This window comes from Bos taurus, chromosome 15 (genome assembly GCF_002263795.3).
Source record: "Bos taurus isolate L1 Dominette 01449 registration number 42190680 breed Hereford chromosome 15, ARS-UCD2.0, whole genome shotgun sequence".
NCBI classification, from domain to species: domain Eukaryota; kingdom Metazoa; phylum Chordata; class Mammalia; order Artiodactyla; family Bovidae; genus Bos; species Bos taurus.
Window position 1 is genome coordinate 64242120 of NC_037342.1, and position 25330 is coordinate 64267449.

At 44.5% G+C, this 25330-nt stretch overlaps 1 protein-coding gene across 2 annotated transcripts in view; it reads left to right on the plus strand.

The window, feature by feature from the left end:
* The window catches only part of KIAA1549L (KIAA1549 like), a 320960-nt gene that overhangs the window by 253181 nt on the left and 42449 nt on the right, over nt 1-25330 (plus strand). For both annotated transcript variants that reach the window (XM_059875159.1, XM_024975896.2), the window contains exons 14-16: nt 4635-4813; nt 13185-13402; nt 20461-20590. In XM_059875159.1, the coding sequence (XP_059731142.1) occupies nt 4635-4813; nt 13185-13402; nt 20461-20590 (527 nt within the window). The remainder of the gene's footprint in view (nt 1-4634; nt 4814-13184; nt 13403-20460; nt 20591-25330) is intronic.

Sequence of the window (25330 nt, forward strand, 5' to 3'; positions counted from 1 at the left end):
AAACCCATAAGGGTGTACCTTCCTTTAAGATACCGTAATTTCACAGCCAGGGTTCAGAATTTAATCAGACCTTGCCTCCTAGCTATCATGGGACAGGAGGGAGACAAGAATCAGAGAGCTTGGAGGATGAATCACTACTTTCTTGGCAGGGGCCCTTGAGGATTTGTTAGAGATATTCACTCAAAAACAGTTTTAGTTTTTATTTTCTTTGCCTTCTCAATGAGATGGAGACTCACTTATTATTTGATAAGCAACCCAAAGGGCAGTGATTCTAGTTGTAGATTATTTGTCTTTGAGCTTTAATAAAGATTCCCCCCACAAAAGGACACGTTTTGTTTAAGGGCATTTTCTGCCTCTGATGGGAAGGTTGTCCTCCTGCCAATTGAAACAGGAGAAAGTGAAATCTCTTTTCAGCCTTATTTACTGAAGTTCAAACCAGCAATGCAAACAAAACACAAATAGATACGGGGTGGATGCTTGGTGGCAATTACTGATGACATGATGATGTTCTAGGACTTTCTCAGCCTCACCATGGCCCTTTTCTTAGCATTGCCTCATGCTTTTTTCTTAGGGGACAAATTATGCTTTAAATATTCTCATGAACCTGCTGTATTCACATAACACTTTAATGTATTAGCACTCAATGCAGTGCCCTTTAATGTATTTTTCCACACAGTCTTTTATTTTGGAGGGCTGGGGGAATAGCTATTTTGCTCTTAAAGAAACCTAGAGGAATTATTGTGTGAATCTAAATATGACTTTAAGTGATGACGGAAAAGAGCTGCAGTTTATAGTTCCCAGGGTATCCTTTTCCTGACCTATTATGGTTATGCTCCCCCTTTACCTGACCATGGGGTGGGAAGTAAGAGTATCACAATTTGGAAGCAATAAAAATGCAAAGTACCATCTTTTCAACCTCTGAATGCTTTCATGATAGCAAGACTTTAACTTCTACATGTTTACTGGTTTTGCAGGTACTAACAGCATTTCCTTTTCCAAGTCAGGAAATTTTAGTCCTTCCTTCACTCATTCAGCAAATCCCTATTGAAAGCCAACTGTGTGTAAGACATTGTTAAAGGCAAAGTCATCAGACTTTAAAAAGAGGGGCATGAATGGAGCTTATGTTCTAGTGGCAGGGGATTGGAGCAGATTAAATCAATACAGCAATAGTGATAAAGGCGGTGCAGAAATAATAGAGGGATGAGGTGAGTTATTTTAGATTGGTGGATAAAGAAAGTCTTTTTTAAGCAGCAACTTGAAAAGTAAGAAGGAACTAGGCAGGTAAAGAATCATGGAAAGAGCAGTCTGAGCAGAAGGAATAGTAAATGCAGAATCCTGGAGGTGGAAACAAGCCTGCTGTGTTCAAAAGGCCATTGTGGCTGGAGTAGACTGACTCGGGGGAGAGTTGGGGAGTGGGTTCAGCACGGTGGCCAGGGCCACGTGGTGCAGAACTTTCTAGGTCACAGTGAAGACTCTTGGTTTTATTCTGAGAGAGGTGAAGCCTTCAGAGGGTTCTGATCAAAGGAGTGCTGTGATCTGGTCATCTCCTGAAGAGATAGCCCATCCTAGCTGCTAGTGGAATGGGTATTTTAGAAGTAGGAGGAGCCGAGTGGAAGCTCAGAGGAGGGGGGTTGTTTAGGAAGTGTATTAGTTACTTAGAGCTGTGTAACAAATTACCCCAACACCTAGCCACCAAAAATGACTATCTAAATTTAGTATCTCACATAATGTCTGTGAGGGTGATTTGAGCCCACTCTCAAAGCAGTATTCAAGCAGAGACCTACCCTCTCATACAAAGATAAAATATAGGTAATGAAGCCTTTTATTTTTTGTTTCACAAGCAAGACCAAATCTGTTAAATGATGTGGTCATGAGATAGCGTGTTTGGGTTATTATCACTCAAGTTATCTATTTTCAGAGGAGTAGAATGTAGTCGTGTTTCTGACACCCAAAATTATGCTGCATGATTTTAAAGTGCTACCAGATACTCCTTAAGCAGAAATTCCAGTTAACCAGGAATTTCTATAAGTAGATTGAACAATGACTAATAATACATTCTGTCAGGAGGAGCAAGCATTATCATTACTAATCAGGATGAGATTAAAAGTATTGCTGTAACAAGCCCTGAGTTAGCATACTAACAAAAAGTAAAGACGTTTTGATCAACCTGCTGCCTTACTCTGGGAAAGTATGTTGATTTAGTTTGAGGTTCTTAAAAGTATGTTGATTTAGTTTGAGGTTTTTGACATCACTTAGGTGGCTTAGCGGAGAAGGCAATGGCACCCCACTCCAGTACTCTTGCCTGGAAAATCCCATGGATGGAGGAGCCTGGTAGGCTGCAGTCCATAGGGTCGCTAGAGTCAGACACCACTGAGCGACTTCACTTTCACTTTTCACTTTCATGCATTGGAGAAGGAAATGGCGACCCACTCCAGTGTTCTTGCCTGGAGAATCCCAGGGACGGGGGAGCCTGGTGGGCTGCCGTCTATGGGGTCTCACAGAGTCAGACATGACTGAAGCGACTTAGCAGCAGCAGCAGCAGCAGCAGCAGGTGGCTTAGAGGGTAAAGCATCTGCCTGTGATGCAGGAGACCCAGCTTTGATCCCTGGGTCAGGAAGATCCCCTGGAGAAGGAAATGGCAACCCACTCCAGTATTCTTGCCTGGAAAACCCCATGGATGGAGGAGCCTGGCAGGCTACAGTCCATGGGCCCGCAAAGAGTCGGACATGACTGAGTGACTTCACTTCACTTCATAATGTCTGTGGGTCAGGAATTCAGAAATGGATTAATTGGGTGATTCTGGTTCAGAGTATCTCATGAGGTTGCAGTCAAGATGTTGGGCTGAGCTGTAACCATCAAAAGGCCTGGCCAAACCCATTTACAAGATGGCTCACTGTCATAGTTGTTGGAGGAGTCTCAGTTTCTTGCCGAATGGACCTCTCCATAGGGCTACTTTAGTGGTCTCATAAACATGGCAGCAGACTTCCCCTAGAGTAAGAAGTAATCCAAGAGAGACCAAGGTGGAAGCAACAATGCTTTTTTAATGACCTAGACTTGGAAGCAATGCATTGTCATTTCTGCAGTTACCTATTTGTTACACAGGTTGGTCCTATGTGACTATGAGGCAAGAATTACTTGGTGCCATCTTGGAGTGCAACTTGGATACACCAAGACATCTTGGTGCCATCTTGAACTTCATAGCAGTTGTCTGGGAGGGAGATAATGATGGGAAAGCAAGAACTGCCTAGCAAAACTACATTCTAAAATGATATATGCATCTGGTAACACATCTGAATAAAGATCTTCCTCTGTCATTGGCTCATCAGTGACCTATTTACAAATAAGTCCTCAGCACCCCCAAATATTCCAGTTATAACCCATGGTTAGACTTTTGTAAAAATAGCAATTTACCTGGCTTAATTTAACAAATCTTCTGTGATTATGATAAGTGACAGAATGACACAAACTATGTGTTTCTCAATAATTTAAATGACATCCCAATCTCGTGAGACAGGAGGAAAGATGAATACATTTCTATTACATTCATATTTTATATAACACCTATTTTGCTCCTAAGTTGCTTACTGGGTTGGTTGTTTGAATAGGCTTCATTTATCTCTTGCCAAGCCATGCTTAGTAAACGGTCATTCATATAGTTATTTAATGGGAATGTGCTTTAAGTAAATCAGCAAGGTACCACTGGCCCTGGAACATTCTCCATCAGCCTATCTATGGATGCACAAGGCAGATGGCTGTCATTCAGCAATTGCAGCAGAACCCTCTGTCAGAGGGGAGCGTTAGTTTAACAGAATGTAGGTGCAAATCGCTCTAGGTAATTAGGGGAGTTGTCTATAGGTTTAAGGGCTTCCCTTGTGGCTCCGCTGGTAAATAATCCGCCTGCAATGCAGGAGACCTGGGTTCAATCTCTGGGTTGGGAAGATCCCGTGGAGAAGGGAAAGGCTACCCATTCCAGTATTCTGGTCTAGAGAATTCCATGGACTGTATAGTCCATGGGGTTGCAGAGTCGGACACGACTGAGTGACTTTCACTGTAGCTTTAAATTCATTTCTCGGTGGTTATTTCTTAGCTCTCTTTGATTTTACACAAATGAAAGAAACCAAAACCTTAGTCACCGGAGAAACAATATTTAGGGGAAAAAAAAAAGTTTCAGCAGCAATTACTGTGGCTGGTTGACCAGGGAAGACTCAACCTTTATGCAATGTGAAAATGGGTGGCTTTGGTGACAGAGATTAACTGAGTGCTGTTATTGTCTTGATTATCATGTTTTAAGAATAGCTACCTAGTTTGGCCAAATGGCACTCTCCCCATCTCTGACCCCAATATAGAGAACAAATTAACGTGTTTTTTTTTTCCCCAAATGTGTTCTGTCACAGTTTTGAAGGAATGGTTTTGCCGTTTAAATTCAAACCAGTGGCGAGGTGAAGAGTATAGATAGTAAATTTTAAGAGAAAGCCACCAGCAGCAGTGAGCCATTGGCACCGAACCAGACGCTGTTGTTCCTGAGGTCATTTTGAGTAAAATGATGTCCTTAGGCTGTGAGCCTGACATACATTCCCCCACGATGGCACAAGTCCCCTACAACAGAAAATCAATGTGTTTATGTTATGCTTTAGTGCCGGCGAGTGATGAAGAGGAAGGAGCGGTCCTTTTTGACAACTCTGGCAAGGCGGCTGTGGATCCCTTTGACACGTCTTCTGGGTCTGTGCAACTCATTGGAATAAAACCCACAGCCCTCCCCGTGGTGCACCCCACCTCGGACAGGAGCCAGGAGCCGGCTGTCCTCAACGGCGAGGTGAGCACCCCAGGACAGAGCGGGAGAGAGTGGGTGCAGCCAGGCCTCTGTGAACGTGGACCAATGAGGAGCCCCTGGGGGCCCCGGGTGCAGGTGTACGGACAGGACTCTGGGGGTCATTTTTACCTCCGCATGTGCAGGCCTCAGTGGAATGAATCAGTACACCAGTCACCCCAAACCAGTTTGTTGAGTGATGTTTTTGGAGCATTTTCCACCTTCATCAGAGAGTCCATGAAATGAAGTGAAGTGAAAGTCGCTCAGTCGTGTCCAGCTCTTTGTGACCCCATGAACTATACAGTCCATGGAGTTCTCCAGGCCAGAAAGCCCATAGGGGACTTTTTAAAAAACTGTCATTATGAAGAGAAACACCCAAAATTCTGCTTCCCCTAATCCCTCACTCACACAGCCTGCTTCCTTTCTTGCTAACACCACTAAAGTGGTCAGGATGGGATATCTGTGGCAGTGGGGATGGAGAGAGCTGGAATTGATAGGGCACCAGAGGAGATATGGACAGGGAATGTGGCCCACTACATAGGCTTTGAAATGACTTTTATTTCTTTGAGCAAGCTTGAAGCAACCCTTTGTGTGCTTCCAGGAATAGCGTGATGTTAGTCAATTTTCCTAAGTCTTAAAAAGATTAGTACTGTACATCAGAGATTTCACCAAAGAAAAACAGATGGATGGATGGATGGATGGGTGGATAGAGACAGATAGATGATAGATAGAGGCAGTTTAGGGGAGAACAAGAGAGTAAATTGGGTAAAAATTAGCTGCCATTTCTCCATCTTCTGCAGCAGAATGGTCAGTGGGCTGAAGATGTTCGTGATCCCTTAAGGCCATGCTTATGGGACCTCCTTGTGAATACCTCATACATGCATGCACACACACATAATTTCATTGTTATTCTCTGTTGTCATTCAACAGTTTGGTTATTCACTATGTTTGTTTATACCCGGCTGGCTATGGTTACCTGTACTGTGTGGGAGACTTCCTAAGCTTTAAAGGCTCTTTCCCACCACACCTTGAGGAACACACCACGACCCCATACAGCTGGCTACTGTAAACACCCTTCAGCGGCTTGTCCACATCCCCCATCCAGGCCACGTGAAAAAGCCTGTTATAGACCTGATCCCGCAGCTCCTTCTGTTTTCTCAACAGAAAGACTGAACTGCCTAGAGGGATGATGAGTTGATGTTCATCAATTTTTATTTTTATTTATTTATTTATTTTTGTTCATCAATTTTTAAAAAGAACTTAACTGGGAATTTCCTGGAGGTCCAGTGGTTAAGACTTGACACTTTCACTTATGTGGGCCTGGGTTTGATCCCTAGTTGGGAAACTAAGCTCCCACAAGCCGCACAGGGCAGCCAAAAATAAAAATAAATAAATAATTAATTAAAAATAAAAAGAACTTAACTAGTTGTGGACTCATAGAGCACTTGTATCCCAACCTTATCATTTTTTTTTTAGACAAAGAAATGGAAGTCAGAGGGCTCAGGTAGTTTACTCAGAGTCACACTGCAGGTTATTGTGACAGCATGATGATCAGGTCCCCTGGCTCCCTGTCCAGCACTCCTTCCCTCTCTGTGGCTTACTGTGGCCCATCAGTAAAAGAGAGCACTTTGCTTGAAAGAGTATGGACTCTCCAGCCACACTGCAAGAATGTGAGTCCTGGCTTTTCTACTTAATATCTGCGTGACCTTCAGTTCAGTTCAGTTCAGTTCAGTCTCTCAGTCGTGTCCGACTCTTTGCAACACCATGAACCACAGCACACCAGGCCTCCCTGTCCATCACCAATTAAATTCTCTGTGCCTCAGTATCTCTATCTGTACAATGGGACTGTTGTGAGGATCAAATGAGTTAATATGCATAAAGCACATAGAATATTGTCTAACATACAACAAATATGTTATTATTATATCATCATCATTAGCTTTCAGGTGGTGCTAGTGGTAAAGAACCCACCTGCCAATGCAGAAGATATAGGAGATGCAGGTTTGATCCCTGGGTCAGGAAGATCCCCTGGAGTAGGAAATGGAAACCCACTCCAGTATTCTTACCTGGAGAATCCTATGGACAGAGGAGCCTAGAGGGCTATAGTCCATAGGGTCACAGAATCATGCACAACTGAGTGACTGAGCATCAGTTCAGTTCAGTTGCTCAGTCGTGTCTGACTCTTTGCAACCCCATGAATCACAGCACGCCAGGCCTCCCTGTCCATCACCATCTCCCAGAGTTCACTCAAACTCACATCCATCGAGTTGGTGATGCCATCCAGCCATCTCATCCTCTGTCATCCCCTTTCCCTCTTGCCCCCAACCCCTCCCAGCATCAGAGTCTTTTCCAATGAGTCAACTCTTCGCATGAGGTGGCCAAAGTATTGGAGTTTCAGCTTTAGCATCATTCCTTCCAAAGAACACCCAGGGCTGATCTCCTTTAGAATGGACTAGTTGGATCTCCTTGCAGTCCAAGGGACTCTCAAGGGTCTTCTCCAACACCACAGTTCAAAAGCATCAATTCTTCGGTGCTCAGCTTTCTTCACAGTCCAACCCTCACATCCATACATGACCACTGGAAAAACCATAGCCTTGACTAGATGGACCTTTGTTGGCAAAGTAATGTCTCTGCTTTTGAATATGCTATCTAGGTTGGTCATAACTTTCCTTCCAAGGAGTAAGCATCTTTTAATTCATGGCTGCAGTCACCATCTGCAGTGATTTTGGAGCCCCCAAAAATAGTCTGACACTGTTTCCACTGTTTCCCCATCTATTTCCCATGAAGTGATGGGACCAGATGCCATGATCTGAGTTTTCTGAATGTTGAGCTTTAAGCCAACTTTTTCACTCTCCTCTTTCACTCTCATCAAGAGGCTTTTTAGTTCCTCTTCACTTTCTGCCCTAAGGGTGGTGTCATCTGCATATCTGAGATTATTGATATTTCTCCTGGAAATCTTGACTCCAGCTTGTGCTTCTTCCAGTCCAGCGTTTCTCATGATGTCCTCTGCATATAAGTTAAATAAGCAGCGTGACAATATACAGCCTTGATGTACTCCTTTTCCTATTTGGAACCAGTCTGTTGTTCCATGTCCAGTTCTAACTGTTGCTTCCTGACCTGCATATAGGTTTCTCAAGAGACAGGTCAGGTGGTCTGGTATTCCCATCTCTTTCAGAATTTTCCACGGTTTATTGTGATCCACACAGTCAAAGGCTTTGGCATAGTCAATAAAGCAGAAATAGATGTGCTTTATATAGTGACTGAGCATACTTTATCATTAGTCAGCTAACCATCCAGGATTCGTTGATCAAGTACTTAATGCCCTTAGGCCCTACAATTTGGGAATCTGTATATCTTCTCAAAGCCAATCACAGCCACTGAATCTTTCCCTGGGCCCAGTTCTGCCACTGGACATTCAAGCCCCAGATTAGAGGCCTCTGAGGTTATCACTGATGCACTGATAACTATTCTTCATTAAGACCCTCTACCCAGTATGGACCCAGGTGACTGCCGCCATGCCTGGATCTTTTTATCCCAGCTTAGCGATGGGGACAGATTCCAGATGTCGGCTAAATCTAACTTACCACTCTCTTTTTCAGCCAGACCCATCACACTGTCACGGGAGAACAGAGTAGCATTCTCCCTGTCCAGAACTGTATACATGTCACATTTTGGCAGTTGAAGGAATAGACCCTGCTGGCATCTGGATTGAAAAAGAGCCCTGAACTGTTCTCTGTAATTTGCTGCCTTGTGACATTTAAGGCAGATTATTTTATCATTTTCCTCCTTCTCTTACAGGCAGCTTGTTTAAGTGAAGAAAACACAGCCTCAAAGCCATAAATTTTCTTTGTATGAATTGTAGGTAATTCTTTTAAAGATTATTTTAAAGTAAACAGAATAACAGCATACAAAATTCAGAAAATAAGAAAGACCACTTAATTTCACTACCCTAACATATCCTCTGTTTTCATGTTTTCCACCTTCTCTTCAAGCGTTTGCTCAAACTCATGTATAGTTTAGAATCTTATCGTATTCAGACCACCTTATATCTTACATCTTAAGCATTGGCTGTGTTGCTGTTGTCTTTCTGACAATCATTGTGAATGTCTTGATTGAGTAAGTGCACCATTGTTTGGGAAACTACTCTCCCCTTGTTCAAACCAGCTATTTTCCGGTTTTAGTTTTCATGCATGACTTATAGAAACTTTTTATTTTGAGAATAACTTTAGATTTACAAAAGAGTTGCCATAATAGTACAGGAATTCCTTTATCCAGCTAGTTGTTTACCTGCTACCCCTAATATGAACACCTTGTGTAACCATAAAAAATGATCCAGCCCAGGAACATAATATTGGTGCAATACTGTTGAATAATGTGCAGACCTCATTTGAAATTCACCGGTTTCTTTCTCATGTCCATTCTCTGTTCTGTAATCCAATCCAGGATCCCATGTGGGATTTAATTGTCTCTTGAGCCTCCTCCCAAACAAGTTTGGGGTAGTTCAAGTTTGGGAGAGTTCCTCCATCCTTTGTGACTGTTTTGTTCTTCATGACTATTATTCCTTTGAAGCGTCCTGGCCAGTTACTGTGTAGAATGTCCCTCGGTTTGGATTTGTCTGGTGTTTTCTTGTGATTGGATTGAGGCTATGAATTTTTCACATATCCATGGAAATGATGTGCCCCTTCATGGCCACGGAATCAAGAAGTACCTGATACTGATATATCTAATTACTGACGATGTTAACTTTCATTTCTGACTTAGAAATTCTCTTGGAATGTCATCTTAGGAGAGATTCCAGAAAGGGATTCCTGGCTCAGAGGATGTCATGCTAGCCTCTTCTCTTTGCTGGTTTTCTCAGTGAAAAGTGGAATGAGGGAACAATTAAACACTTGTGAGATGCTGGCAGCCTAAAGATACCATCAGGACCCAGGTTGGGGAGATCTTTGCAAGAGTTAGAAAAAATATATCCCTCAGTTTGTTTCTTCAAACCTTGTAAAAGTAAAGCATCTACATAACATGTGGCCTTATGTTGGTGAACCCCTGGCTCTGTACATCAGTTGACACATATCTTACCCGTGGATGAGTACATTGCTAGAATCACTGAGCAGTGCAAAGTGTCAGGACTGGAGTCTCTACTTGCACACTGAACCGTGTCCTGGGCATTTGAGAGTTTATCCTAGAGGATGGGATACGTATAGGGGCTCAGGCTCCTGGCTTCCGAGCTAGCTGCATAGACGGGTTTTCATAAAGCACCACACTCTCACCGCTACTTGACCAAACACAGCTATTGCTGTGTCTAACCCGTAAAGCCCCCGGGTGTTGGTTTGTATTGTCACAGCTGCTTCTTGCAGCTGGATTGCCCCTTCCTCTTTCGTTCTGGAAACAAAAGCCAGAAAAAACAACCAGAGCAACTCCCATGGGCAAAGAAGGAACAGAGACATTCTAAGACAGCAGTGTAGACGTGGCCTGTCCGCCTTCCTTTCTTCGTCCCGCCCCTCCCCTGAACCCCAGGCCCCCAAAGTGCCGCACCCATGCTGTTCAGCACAAAGCCCCCTCCACTGCCCCACTCCACCCAAGCCTACTCACTTTAGTGCTCTGTGCTCCCAAAGCTACTCATTTCCCCTCCCCTTGTGTCCGTCAGACTCTGTTTCCCTTAGTCTTTGATGAAAATGAACCCTGCACAACCCACATCAATGGTAATAAGATTTATTTTTTTTCAATATACAAAAGATACAATTAAATTATTTTTACATTCTGTTCTTCATACAAAAATCTTCAAGATGAATGGAGAGAGCAGTATGGAAACATATTCATTCCCATATGTAAAATAGATAGCCTGTTTTAGAGTTGGTCTCAGTGCCTGGCCATATTGCAAGCATGCGGTGCGTGTGAACTCCTGCAATCCTCACAACAGCTCTACGAGGGCAGTAGTATTATCTCCCTCTTACACCGAAAGAATCTGAGGCACAGAGAAGTTAAGTAATGTGCCCAGGGTCACCCAGCTAGGGAAAGACAGAGCTGAGATTTAAACCCAGGTATTTGGTCTGGTTCCAGAACCTATACCCTTAGCCCCAGCTTTATGCCACACCATCATTAAAATGTAAATGACTGAAAGCAACAGAATTATCCTCCCAAGAGTGTTTGCATATAAACCCAGTGAGCTCTGGTAAATGTTTCATGAAGAGTTGGGAATGAGTGAGAGAGAGACTGACTTTAAAAGGAGATTCTTCCCCTGCGTTGCTGGCAAACTTACTTAAGTTTGGCTCAAGAGGGGACCCTGCTCCTGTGCTTCCCTATGGCAGCGGGGGGACCCAGAGGACAGAGGGGAACAAGCAGTTCCCTCTGCAGAAGGTAGTACTACCAGCCTTAGTTTTTGGAGTCCTGATGTCCTAGCAGATTTTAAGTTCATTATCCAAACAGAAGAGACTTAAGAAGAAAAAGAGCTTAGTCTAAAGTATTGTCAGCAGCATGGACAGTGAGTCAGGGATTCATGGGTCCGATGACTGGAAGCCCAGAATTCCAGGCTTTGGACCCTGCTACCGGGGGGACTTTCAGGTCCAGGAGGGACACAAATGGAGGTGAGACAGCTGTACCCCCACCCCCTCTTCCTCCCTTGGCATTGGCTGCAGCAGTAAGGAATCTCCTCTGCCGTGTCCCCGGGGCCTCCAGGCGGTTCCTCCTGTCCTCCCTGGCCTTGCCACCTCTGTACTTCACACGTGCCTTCAGAAGCTCAGCAGAGCCTGACCTGGGGATCTGACCTCAAGTTTCTGAGACCGCTGGACCTTAAGCCTTCTCTCACCCCCTAATCCTTTCTTCAAACACACTGTTTTGTAGGAGTCCAACACAGCAGACAGGAGCGTGGGCGGCTGCTCTGTTGATTGGGAATGAGGACCAGCAGCTCAGCCCCCTCTTCTTGCTGCCCCTGTACTTCCCTGACTCCTGAGGACCCTCCTGGAGCCCTTGGGCAACAGTTCTTAGCCCAGGTCCCTAGACTTGCTAAAGCAATATGAAAATAGCTGTCTATTGGCTTTTGGAGGGCAAGACTCCTAACTCTCAGATTTTCTACTGATCTTCCAAAAATCCATGGAATATAATTTGAAAACCACTGATCAGTGCCAGAGGTTTCTCACCCAGGTTCGGGACCAGAGTCAGCTCTGGGACTTTTGCAAACTACAGATGCCCAAGCCTCACTCTTGAAGATTCTGATTCAGCAGGTCTGGGCCTCTGGATTTTTGCCAGCTCTGCATGCAGCTCCAATGCTCTGCCGATTGACCATTGCCTTCAGCATCTTCCAAATGGAAAGCTCCAATTCTGGCAAGTCCACACCAACCCCAGCCCCCAGCCACTCCCTGGGCAGAATCTATAGTCCAGGGGCTTAGACCTTGGACCCTCTGTGCGTCTTTGTCTTCTCATCCTGAGGGGCAGGGTATTTAGCAGCTAAGTGTGCAGACTCTGACACAGACTGTCCGAGGTCAAACCCTGACCCCACCTCTGATTATGGGTTGTCATGAAGGTTAAGAAGACATCATGCACGTAAGTCACCACAGTGATGGCACCGCACAGAATCTGTAAGGGGAGGTCTTAGTTCACTAGGAGTCCCAACTCTTCACTTTACTAACTTAGCTCTTTTGGCTCTTAGTTTCCTCATCTGCCAGGTGGACGTCATCCCCACATTTACCAGCCTTTCCATGATTGTCCCTTGAAATCTTAGCTATGAAAACGTTCTCTATACATGATTATACAGATGTAATCAAGTCTGACTGCAAACAGCTCCAATGGTTCTCCACATTGTTCAGTATCAGGCAGGTTTCATTCAACTCTGTTTGTGGACATAACATCTTCATATCATTTGGTAATTTATTTAGCACAGTCATCTGTATTTTTGACAGGTGAGCAGGAACCAGTTGGCAATAATGGCCATGTAAGGCTTCAAAATTACCTAGCAGTAAAGAATGCGCCTGCAGTGCAGGAGATGGGGAGACATGGGTTCGATCCCTGGGTTGGAAGATCCCCTGGAGGAAGAAATGGTAACCCACTCCAGTAATCTTTCCCAGAAAATCCCATGGACAGAGGAGCCTGGTGGGCTGCAGCCTATGGGGTTGCAAAAGAGCAGACATGATTGAACAGCTAAACAACAACAACAAAGCTATTGACTGACAAAAATAAGCTTTCAAGTGCAGGTTGATAGACCGGGGAGACCTTGCAAGCAGAATGTCTACTCCCCTTTGCCACCCCATTCATCCCAACTCTAGCCCTTCAAGAGCTGGTGGTCTTATCCAGCTGGACATCAGCTAAATGGCCATAGACTTGTTTATTCACGTGACAGTCGTTGCCACCTGCATGTCACCACGCGTGATGAGACTGTTTCTCTCCCCAGGTGAACAAAGCCCTGAAGCAGAAGTCAGACATCGAGCACTATCGGAACAAGCTGCGCCTCAAAGCCAAGAGGAAGGGTTACTACGACTTCCCCCCGGCGGAAGCTAGCAAGGCTCAGACGGAAAGGAAAAAGATGTATGAAAAAGCACCAAAGGAAATTGAGCACGTCTTGGATCCAGACCCAGAACTGTGTGCCCCATTCACCGAAGCTAAAAACAGGTGCAGTTCCTAAGGGATTCTCCAGGGGTCGCTGTACCACTAGTGGGATGAGGGCAGGGGGTGCCTTGGGCCGTACCGTCCAGGTCTCTGGCTCTATTTGTCACCTGAGGACTGTCATCTTTGCAGGCTGCTGGTCTGGGTCGCACTGGTCTGTACAAGCAGGAGTTCCACAGTGAGTCTGGAAGAAAATAAAATTAAAACCACTGAAAAACAACACTTAGGCAAACAACCATAATTGTCCCTTAGCTTTTAATGATGTTTTCAAACCTGTAGCTGTTTCAGAGCTGGGTTCGCATGTAATTATCACCCACCTGGTTATGCAACTTCCAGATCAAGGGACAGTGTATTCATCAATGATTTTAGTGTCTCTTGCATAAGAAAAACAGAATCCATGCCTCACCTTTTTATTCAGTTTCAATCAATATTTACAGCACAGCTACTCCTATCTCCATGCTGGGTTCCTGTCTTTAATTCATAGACTTGTCCATTTGACCTTTATTGTCTCCTGCTCTGTACTGGGCACCAGGCATGATGCTGAATACTGTCAAGGTCATGTGTTTGTTCATTCAATATTTTATGGTGGGCCGAACAGCCCAGTCTCTGCTTTTGTGGAACTTAAGGCCTAATGGGAGAGAAAGACGAGCCCAAGAGTTTCTTGCTCACAAGTGTGATGGGTGTTTGAAATGTGCAGCCTAAAAGGCAGGCCTGCCCTAGCAAGGGAGGGGTAGGCCTGGTGGCTGAAATCGGCAACCTTCTAAACTTTGCTCCTAACTCAGCAGGGAGTGGCTTCACCTACTAGAAAAAGGCGTGTGTGTGTTAGTCACTCAGTCAGGTCTGATTCTATGACTATAGCCTGCCAAGCTCCTCTGTCCATGGAGTTCTCCAGGCAAGAACACTGGAGTGGGTTGCCATTCCCTTTTCCAGGGGGATCTTCCGACCCAGAGATTCAACCCCGATCTCCTATATTGCAGGCAGTTTCTTTCCCATCTGAGAGAAAAGGGGTAAATGTCAGCAAAGCTCAATAGGCTCACTTCTCTTTTTTGCCTTCCCCTCTGAGGCACTTCCCCCAGAAGCATTTTCATGACTTGAGACCAACTCTTCTAAATGCATGTTCTCCTTGGCAGCTGCCCCTTGACTCAGAGCTGCCAGTGCTCTAACCCAAACCATAGCCTTCACAGACACAGCCTCTAGAGAGGTCCCTGGGGAGGACAGGATGGTTCCTGGACTGAGTGGGTATTTATAAAAAGCCAAAACGACTATGTGATGGGCTTAGATGGAAGCCACATAGTCAAGCTGGGAGTGGGGAATAAATTTTATGAATGGAATCTGCATGATTTATTTTTAATAATGAAAAGAGGGAATTCTAAGCCAGTGCTTCATTTTCCAGGTTTCTTATTAGGCTTGGTGGGGATGACAAGCTGTTGGTGTTAAATCACACTGTGATGGGATCACGGTGCACGTACCCCTGTGTTGATAACCGTAGAAAAAAAGGGAAGGACATCTGTGGATTTTATTGGGAGACTGGGGGCGTCTTTGGCTTTTACTTCACACTTCGGGACTTTTTACTTCAGGGGTCTTTTATAGACTGGAGTGGGGATTTATTTTTTCCTGGGTTTCCTGCTGACATTTGGAAAATGAATCAGAAATCATGTACAAGTATGTGAAACTTAGTTTGGAAATTATTTGAGAGTTAAATACAATTTTCACTGAAGCCATTTTATAAGGAGAATGAACAAAACATTTTTCTGGAGAGGTGTATCTCCACTGCCTCACAAAAGGTCAGGCCAGTTTCCTAAGGCCTTTTGCTAGCCTTCTGATGCTGGGAGTATACAGGCAATTCTTAGTAAATGTCTGTTGAAGAAAGGATTTAATTTAAAAAAATGTGATCAGTTATGGGAAAATTAGAGATAACTACAAATCAGGTGGGGTGGGGGTAGAAAGGGAGATGAGATCAGCAAGAGATGGGGATGAGAAGAGAAAGATTAATGTCGAGAAAGAGACTTAGTAAGCTCTTGGAGATTCTTTTTAAAAGATATTTATTTGGTTACACTGGGTCTTAGTTGCTGCATGAGGGATCTAGTTCCCTGACCAGGAATCGAACCCAGGCCCCCTGCATTGGGAGCACGGAGTCATAGCCACTGGACCACTGGGGAAGTCCCTCAAACACTATTCTTGTCACACTCTGCTGTTGACTCCAGGCATTGTCCACTGCTGCCCGTTGTATGTCACCTGTTATCACAGGTGAGACATACCTGTTAGTTACCTTTCACAGTAAGGCACGAGTAAGGAACCCATTCTCTAGGCCAGAGATAGCATCAATAACCGGAATCTTACCCTGAGACCTAAATAAATCAAATCAAAATTTAGATGCCAAATGCTGACTCATCCTGATCCCCTTTCAAAGAGTTTTCACAGCTTTTTTTAAGTCAGAGCACACCCCCATTTTTATGTTATAAACTCTTCACGTCTTCAGAGATACAAAGTACATAATATAACTGAGGCAGGTGCTATCAGAGGCCCCCTATATGTCCCCTGGGCCCCCCTACAGGCCAGCAGCATCCTTCTTACTGCAAACATCTGTGACTCTGATATGAACTCCCCAAGCAGAAGTGTTGGGTAGTTAACGTGCTCTGGAGCAGCTGCAGTCTGTGACAGATGCGGGCTGATAGATAAACACCCCTGGCAAGAGAACTCTACCCTGTTGTAAGAACCACATTTTCTGCTTTCTGTATTTGATGATTTGACATCTGGGGTCTGGCCCCTGGAGAAACTGCCCCTCCCCGGGCTGGGTTGCCAGTTCCTGGGACGCCAGTTCCTGGGACAGTAATTCTCATGTCCAAATGCAGCTGTCACACACAAACCAGACAAGCGGGAACTCAGACCCCAGCTGCCTCCTGCACACAGAGGCTCTGCACTCTGGCCTAATCTCCTGTGCAAATCACCCCTTTCCAGTTCTTTCCCATGAAAGCCACAATAAAGGCTCCTGCCCACATTCTCCCTGCACTCCCCCTGCCTTGTGACTGACCCTGTGCTTCCCCTGTGGCCCTCTATAGTGTGGTGTGCCCCTTCCTCTCGGGATCTGTGAGTATACAAGCCGTCTCTTCAATGGCGGTCATCCCCCGATCTGTTGGGTTTACCATACCTGAATAACAATGAAACCTACATTTAAAAACAATGATCTCCCACACTTCTCCAGTAAGTTTGAGCCCCAGATGCCCAAGACATTGATCTGCTCTAGACCACGTTCTTTATTGGCCCCTTCCCTTCCCGCTCTCATTTTCCCACTTCTCAACTTGTGCTTCCTGGAACCCTCTCCCAAATAAACCACTTCTACTCAGATCATCACAGAGCTTACTTCTGGGGGGACCCAAGCTAAGGCAATAACCTGTAAAGACAGAGTTGCTCTGGTAGAAGCAGGACCTCCTCCCCCTCCTCTTCTCCTTCCCCTCCTCTTCCTCCTCCTCCTTCTAGTCCATCTTTATGGAACCCTAGGGCTCAATGGCACCCCACTCCAGTACTCTTGCTTGGAAAATCCCATGGATGGAGGAGCCTGGTAGGCTGCAGTCCATGGGGTCGTTAATAAGAGTCGGACACAACTGAGTGACTTCACTTTCACTTTTCACTTTCCTGCATTGGAGAAGGAAATGGCAACCCACTCCAGTGTTCTTGCCTGGAGAATCCCAGGGACGGAGGAGCCTGGTGTCTATGGGGTCGCACAGAGTTGGACACGACTGAAGCGACTTAGCAGCAGCAGCAGTGTATATATGTCAATGCTACTCTCCCAGAACACAGTGTTCAGGAACTACCTTCTTAAACTATAGTGGTTGATCCCAGCCTCCTAAAAAATCCAAATGAAATCCATTATCCTCCTCCCAGCAATATTTTCAGAGGTTAAAAAACTTATACCTCAATTTTTCAAGTTTTAAAATTTTTTAACTTTTAAAGAATATAGAAAAAAAAACAATAGGAAATGATATACCTAATGGAACTCTATTTGATTAAAATAAATAATTTCTCTACCCAAAAGCCCAGTTTATTTCAAAGTAGTTGCAGGCACACATTGGTAGCCTGATTAATTGAGATTCATGTTAAACAGCAGCCTTTAAGCTGTATATAATGGAACAGTGTCTTTGATGGAAAAGGAGACTGGAAGGTATGCCAGTGTCTAAGGGCGCACCCACGTTCAAGGTTCTCAAAAGGGCTTATACAATCTCACTATTGTATTTCTAATACTTCCAAAATAACCTACTTAAATGTCAATTGCTAATCCTAGTATTTACTCCTCCACCACCATTATTAGTAAATCTTTTCTAAACAGGTTAATTGGCAATCTCAGGACAGTTATGGAGTCTGCTTTTTCAAAGAATGATTTGTAATTGGGTCAAGGGAAAGAATTCTTTGGGGTCTTCTTAAAGTATGAGTCACTCAAAACAGATTCTGTTGCACAAGATTGTGCTCCTTTCCTAGAGGACGCCTCTATTTGCAGATAACTATAGGGCACAGTTTATAACATTAGGTGGTAAGCTCCTATATTAGTCAGGATTCTTTTGGTTGCAAATAATGGAAAACCAACACAAATTGGCTCAATAAAGGGGAAATTTTACCACTGAACAGGCCAAGGCTTCAAGCATGGCTAGATCCAAGAGGTCATACAATGACTTCCATATTTATCTTGTTTCTTCACTTTTTGCTGGCTCCTTTTCAGGCAGGCTCTTACCTCATAGTGGCAAACTGGCTCCCAGCAACTCTAGGCTTATATCCTATCTTCTTAGAAACCTCAATGCCAAGAGAATGCCTCTTTCCTGATTGTTGTAGCAAAAGCCTTGAGACTTCGTCGCACTTGACCAACTCATGTGCACACTCTGACCAGTTCTTATGGCCATGGGGTTGTGATGCTATGATTGTCCAGCCTGTGTCTCATGCCTGTCCCTGGAGAAGAGCTAAAGAGTCTTGTCCTGGTGCCAGATAAGCAAAGACCACAGAGGCTCTCTAAACAGGTGTAAGCTCCTCTCGGTGAAGGAGTCAGTCTAATAGTGCATGTTTTATTCCCTAGATGAATTGCAAGGGCAGGGTCTCGCCCTTGGGGTTCTGATGTCTGTTCTAGACTGGCAGTGTGTGAATGTCATGCTCTGACTAACGGGGTGTGGGGTCATGAAAAGGTGTCTTTACCTCCCAGGTTTCTTCCATAGTCACTGACAATAACACAACCTCTGTACCTTGAACTCACAAATGGATAGAATCTTAGAACCAAGACACAAAATAGGGGAGTTCTCTGAAGGTAGATGCTCTGAAATGCAAATCATTTATAGAGAAAAACTTACTGTTGGATGAGAGGGAAGTAGCCAGTGATTTTATCCTACGTTTGTGGGATAAACTCTGCAAGATCATATGGGATAAACCCTGCAAAATCATGTGGGATAAACCCTGAAAATTTTGCAGAATAAAACCCTGCAAAAAAGTCATCACTCCTGAGTTGCCTCCTCTGCAAAAAGAAAAGCACAGCCACAGCCCTCGCTGTTACTGGTTCTTTCCCCCATCTAAAAAAGATTCCTCTAAGGACAAGTAGAAACAAAACAGTGATGACAAAAGTACGCATTTCCTGGAGTGAGCTGGCTGGAGCCTCTGAACGTGTGAACCTCAGTCCCTGGTCAGGGCACTGGAAAACGCCTGCATGTAAAACTAAAGGAATAAATAAACAAGCCAACAAACACACTCATCATGGGCAAATGATGGCACTGGCACTGATGGAAGCCTGGATTGTTCCAGAACTTTTCCACTGAGCAGGAGGAGTAAGAGCATGCGGAAAAGACTCTTAGCTACAAGGGGTTTGGGTATCCCTGCGTGTGTGTGTTTTAATTTATTTATCTTTTAATTGAAGGATAATTGCTTTACAGAATTTTGTTGTTTTCTGCCAAATATCAGCATGAATTAGCCATAGGTATACGTATGTCCCCTCTCTCTTGAACCTCCCTCCCATCTCCCTCCCTGTGCTTTGCATACCATAATTCTCAACCACTTTGCCACCCTAACAGCTATGAGGGGCTGCACGCTCCTGGCAGTTACTGGGGCTCACTTGACTAGTAATTTTCTAGAAGGAGGCACCCCTTTTAGAAGAAGGCGTGATTTTAAAAAGATGTCCGAAACTGATCAGTCCTAATGAGGCTAGACGATAACTGTAAACTAACTTTGAAATTAATTGAAGTGAACTTCCTGGGCCTGAAATGCTCTGTGTCCAGGTTGGTATGTGGCTGGCTCTGTTCAGGTGTCTACCGAAATGTCACCTCTCTAGAGAGGCCTTCCCTGACCATCCATCCCATCTAAAGTCACCCCACATCCTGGTCACTATCTGTCACCCTTATTTGGGAATTACCAGGCGCACTGTCTATCTGCCTCTTTAGAATGTATGCTCAGCAAAGCAGGGCTGTGTCTGTCTCATGGTGGATCCTCATTCTCTTCCACCCTACCTGGTACATTTTAGCCACTCAGTAATGGATGGATGGATGCACAGGCCCCAAATTGCCTTTCGGTTTATGGCTCCTTAGCCCAGAAGGGAATCCATTGTGACGAAAGCAGAAAAGAAAATCTATCATCAGTCGTGTTTAAGAAGCTTATTATCCACAGTGTTTGTTGACACATCGTGGAATCCTGCATGTGAAATTAGAAAGGTGAAAAGGAATAGGAGGCTGTTAAGTCAACAAAGCCAACAAAAGCAAGTTTGTTCTTCCAGCATTCACTGTCCTAGAGGGTCAAGGGAGAGTCCCTGGCCTTGCTGTCAGCAGAATTTTAGATGAGGGTGCAATGATGCAATTGATTCGAGTTACCTAGTTTCCATACGAAAGGGCACTTACAATTCAGCCAAATGGTTACAGCATCTAGGGGGATAAAATCTTTATTCCACTCTTTCTGTAGTTCCTGATGGCCAGGGAACAAATACCATCAATTCTGAGATTCGCGAGGCAACTCCAAAGCCTTCATTGGTTGCCTGTAGTTTGGATCAGTGGAGAATTCCATCTGTCAGGGTATTTGCTGCATCATAACAGTTGTTGAATTTTCTTCAGGCAACAGATGAAGAACTCTGTCTACCGGAGCCGGCAATCTCTGAACAGCCCGAGTCCAGGGGAAACAGAGATGGACCTTCTAGTAACTCGGGAGCGACCCCGGCGTGGGATACGTAACAGTGGATACGATGTAAGTGTCTGGTGGGCAGAGGTGAATGCAAGCTTTGCTTTTTCCTGAATGCAAAGGGGATAGAGCACTCTGTCATGTTTCAGTTTATTGAATATTAGTAGAATTTAAAAATACACTAAAATGTTTTCTATTTTATTATTCCTTATTTCCTCTTTTGCGAAGTAAGAGTAATTGGAATGTATCAGAGTAACAAATTATTGTTCACAGAATCTCAAGGTTTAAATTCAACCATTTTATGAATAGTACTTTATTGACCTTTAACTCAACAGCAATGCTAAATGCCCTTAATTTTTTCCCCTTTGTTCTTAGAAACTCAGTAGGAACCATGGCCGTGGGTTAGAATTCATTTGAACACGGGCGTCTTTTAATCCAGAGCACTGTTGAGAAGTTGGATTTGTTCCTGATTTCGTAACTCCTCAATATGCCATGGAAACAATGAGATTTCCCACAGAGCGGTTTGGTGATTTCACATGATGAAGCACATGCTTATGTGCAGGGGTGCTCCAGGCTGCAAAAATGTTTCTAATCCCATCAAACTCCCCAGGTGATGACTTAACAGTTTGGTGCCTCCTATCAAACTGCTTACCTCCCTTCACGTGTAGTTGCTCTCATGAGTTCGCGTGAAAGGTGCTCTGCTAAGATGTTCAATAGTGCTTTATGGTGTCCCAAGATTCAAATGGTTTGAATATACTCTTAGGTTTTATGAAAATGTTTCTTTCCTTTTCTTGTAAAATGTTTCTCTAATTACAAATACAAAATTTTCTGTAAGAGGAGTTATGATTCAAATATATCCAGATAAACTTTTGTTTTAATTGTGAGGTTGTAATTTGAAAGCTACACTTGCTTTCTGAAACATACGGTGCTAATTTGAAGGCAAGAAGGTTTTTCCCCCCTCGGAATTGGCCATTCTTTGCCACAAAGCTTAAAGTGGGATTTTTAATTGGTCCAATTAAAACAGAGATACTATACCTAATTTGAATTTCTAATTAGCTTCCTGACATTTAAACTTGGTATCTGTGTTGGTGGTAATACCCTTATCTTTTATTTTTTTTTCATAGCTACGAGTTAGGTGGTTTAATTTTGTAAAATTCCAGATGCTTTGGGCAAATCTCTTTTTTTTTCCTCCTCCAGATTAAAGTATTCAATGTTAAATTTTCTCCTTGTACAAATATTTCTTATGCCAAGCTTGGTCATCAATTTGATAATCAGCCTGTAGTTAAAAGTAGGGCATTTGAAATTTCCATTTAATCTCTCCCTACCAACAGTGAGTATTCTTCCTGGATGCTTATAGTTTGGGAAACTTTTTCTTCTGCTCAGGAATATTCTGCTGATATGTGATAGCATTCTTAGTTTTTTTCAAGACTTGTATTAATAGATTTCTTATGAGGTTCTAGACATAGATGTTTTCACAGTTTGGGGAAATAGGCCAGAACACTGTTAGTCTTGAAAAGAGAACACTGCTGGTGTTTTTCGCCACTGTGCCAGGACTTGGAGTGTTTACTGGATACTTTCGGAATGTTGCATTAGAACAGTAGGAGAGAGAGGATTTTTTTAAAAGGAGGTTGCTTACCTCTCACTGCTACTGCTGCTGCTGCTGCTGCTGCTGCTGCTAAGTCGCTTCAGTCGTGTCCGACTCTGTGCGACCCCACAGACGGCAGCCCACCAGGCTCCCCCGTCCCTGGGATTCTCCAGGCAAGAACACTGGAGTGGGTTGCCATTTCCTTCTCCAGTGCATGAAAGTGAAAAAATAAAGTGAAGTCGCTCAGTCGTGTCCGACTCCTAGCGACCCCGTGAACTGCAGCCCACCAGGCCCCTCCGTCCATGGGATTTTCCAGGCAAGAGTACTCTCACAGTCATGTATAAATATTCCAATTACAGATTATTTTAAGGGAAGCCCACTTCATTTCAATAAATTTTTTAAAAATATGTGTTTCTTTGAAAAGTGTGTGTGATCACAAAAACATATGCAAATACAGGTTTCCTTAAGAGATGATGATCATCTGGGGAAAAATTTGAAGAATTTAAACTGTTGATGCTAAGAATGAAATGGTTTCCTTTATTGCCTCCTGAACCTTTTAATTACATGAGAGGTATTTGCTATCATTTGCTGACTGCCCACACTAGACCAGGCCCTGTTCTAGTCTTTTTATGTGTATAATGTAATTGTATTTGCTGTCACCAGACAAGTAGTTATTCTCATTATGCCCGTTGTACAGATGGGAAACTGAGGCTCTGGGCAGTTACGTAATATGTTTACCCATCTCCAGATCCTGTCCCCTTAACTACCCCTTAATACTGCTTCCATGTGCCCCCGCCATACTATATATCTGTTTTTACATAACATATGCCCTGTATTTCTGATCTCTCTAAGATGTCAGGTCTCACAAGAACTCTTGCATGGTGAACTCACGCAAGCAAAAGGTGGACCTGCAGATAAAGTAGAAAAAGAAGAGTCATAGTTTTAAATAATGCATGCATTTGTTTTCTGAATCTTGATTTTTCAAAAGTGCCAAAGCACTCCTGGCAGAAGAACCCAGTAGCTCAGCAGTGAACAGGTCATTCAGTTGGAGGCATGTCATGCGTCCTTCTGGGTCCGGGCATCTTAAAGCCAGGCCAACATTTGCAAGTCTTTTCTGCCAGATGAGGGAATGCCAGAAGGACCCACTCCTTAACATGGTAGAAACAAAAGCACTGGGAGATTGATTTAAGTGTGAATTTTTCAAAGGTTGCCTGCGTTAGAGTCCCAAAGGAAATGCCTGCATGTAAAAATAAAGGAATAAATGAGCAAGCCAGCAAACACACTCATCACGGGCAAACCTCAGCCCTGGGACTGATGGCCACCTGGGTTGTTTCAGAACTTTTTGCACTGAGCAGGAGGAGTAAGAGCATGTGGAAAAGACTTAGCTACAAGGGGGTTGGGAACCCCTGTGTTTTACAGCAATGATTCTCAACCCTAACAGCTAAGACGTGCTGTACACTCCTGGCAGTCACTGGGGCTCACTTGAGTAGTAATTTTCTAGAGGAGGCATCCCTTTTAGAAGAAGGAAGGATTTTAAAAAGATGTCCAAAACAGATCAGTCCTAATGAGGCCAGACCATATCTTTAGACTAAATTTAACATGAATTGAAATGAATTCCTCACAGTGCATAAGTGGGTAGAAAAGATAACGTCAGCCTAATATTTCAAAATAAAAGTACCTATTTCAGGAATTTCCCTTGTGGTTCAGTGGTTAAGAATCTGCCTTGCAATGCAGGGGACATGGGTTCAATCCCTGGTCAGGGAACTGAGATCCCACGTGTTGCAGAGCAGCTAAGCCGCGTGCCACAGTAGAGAATCCATGCACTGCAAAGAAAAGATCCTGCATGCTGCAACTAAGGACCTGACGCAGTTGTTGTGATGGCTTCCATTTGGAGGGGAATGAAATGTGATCTGGAAGCCCCCTGCCTGCCTGAGATAGCTTAGAGGGAGTCTGGGGCCTTCTCAGTAAACTTGTAAATGCTGTCGTTAACGGGAGGCTCTCCTGCTCTTACGATTGTGGCATAAGAGTCAGAGACCAAGGTAAGGCACAAGGGTGCCCTGGTACCACATGCTGTGCCAGTGAAGGGCATAACCAACTACTGGTTTCACTGGGGAATGAACGGTTGGACTGGGGGATTTTGTCCCTTAGCAGAAGCCCCCTGCTGTTGCCCTCTGAACCACATGCTCCGTGTCAGCCCTGCCCCCACCCCCATCACCTCCTAAGCATCCCACCTAGAACTGGCTTACATAGGTCTCCCATCTCAGCCTTTCATTTCTTTATCTTGCCTCTGCTGACTAGTGTAAGCTGTTAATAACCCTGGCTTGATATGTTATCTCATGTTAATGTATAGGACCTTGTGTTTTGACAGAGTCCTTTAATCCCAGGGAAATATCTGATAATGGGAAATCAGGCTCCCTGGTTGAGGCTGAGGCAGAGGGAGGCATTTGGGGGTGAAGGGGGAGGTGTTTGGTGGTGAAGGGAGCCTTTCAGTGTCATCTAGACCTCTCCAGGCTGGTGGCTGCCCACAAAGAGACTTGTTAACCTACAGAGATGGAGGCCTCTTGGCATGTGGGGAACAGGAGGTGGTTTCTTGTTTGCAGGTTTGGGGGGCGGCAGATCAGGTTTCAGGATGGCCTAGTGACCCTGCTTGGAGCCAGGCCTCCCCTGCTGGGCTTCCTTCCCATGCAGGTGGGTTCCCAGTGGGCAGGAGACAACTTTCCTTGCTTAGTGAGCACTCAGGTGCCACCTGCCTGCTGGTTCTCTCTGGTCTCCTGTGTTCTGGATGCTGCCTGCTTCTGTTCTTGGCACCACCTACCCATCCTGCCTCTCCTGGGATCTGAGACCTCTTAGCCTCTTGATCAGTGTGTGCATGTGTGCTAAGTCATGTCTGACTCTTTGTGACCCTAGAGACTATAGCTTGTGAGGCCTCTCTGTCCATGGATTCTTCAGGCAAGAATACTGGAGGGGGCTGCCATGTCCTCCTCCAGGGGGTCTTCCCAACCCAGAGATTGAACCCGCATCTCTTACATCTGCATTGGCAGCTGCTCACTGCAGGTCAGTGCACCCAGTACACTCTTGGTGTGGACACCTTGAGGGAAGGAAAGAAGGAGGATTGGACAGAGTTAAAGGTCCGGATGTGGTATAGGAACTACAAGACCTCCCCCCGGGGAGCGCTGTAACTCGCGCAACCCTAAAGAGTTGTGTCAAGATTTCAAGAAGCA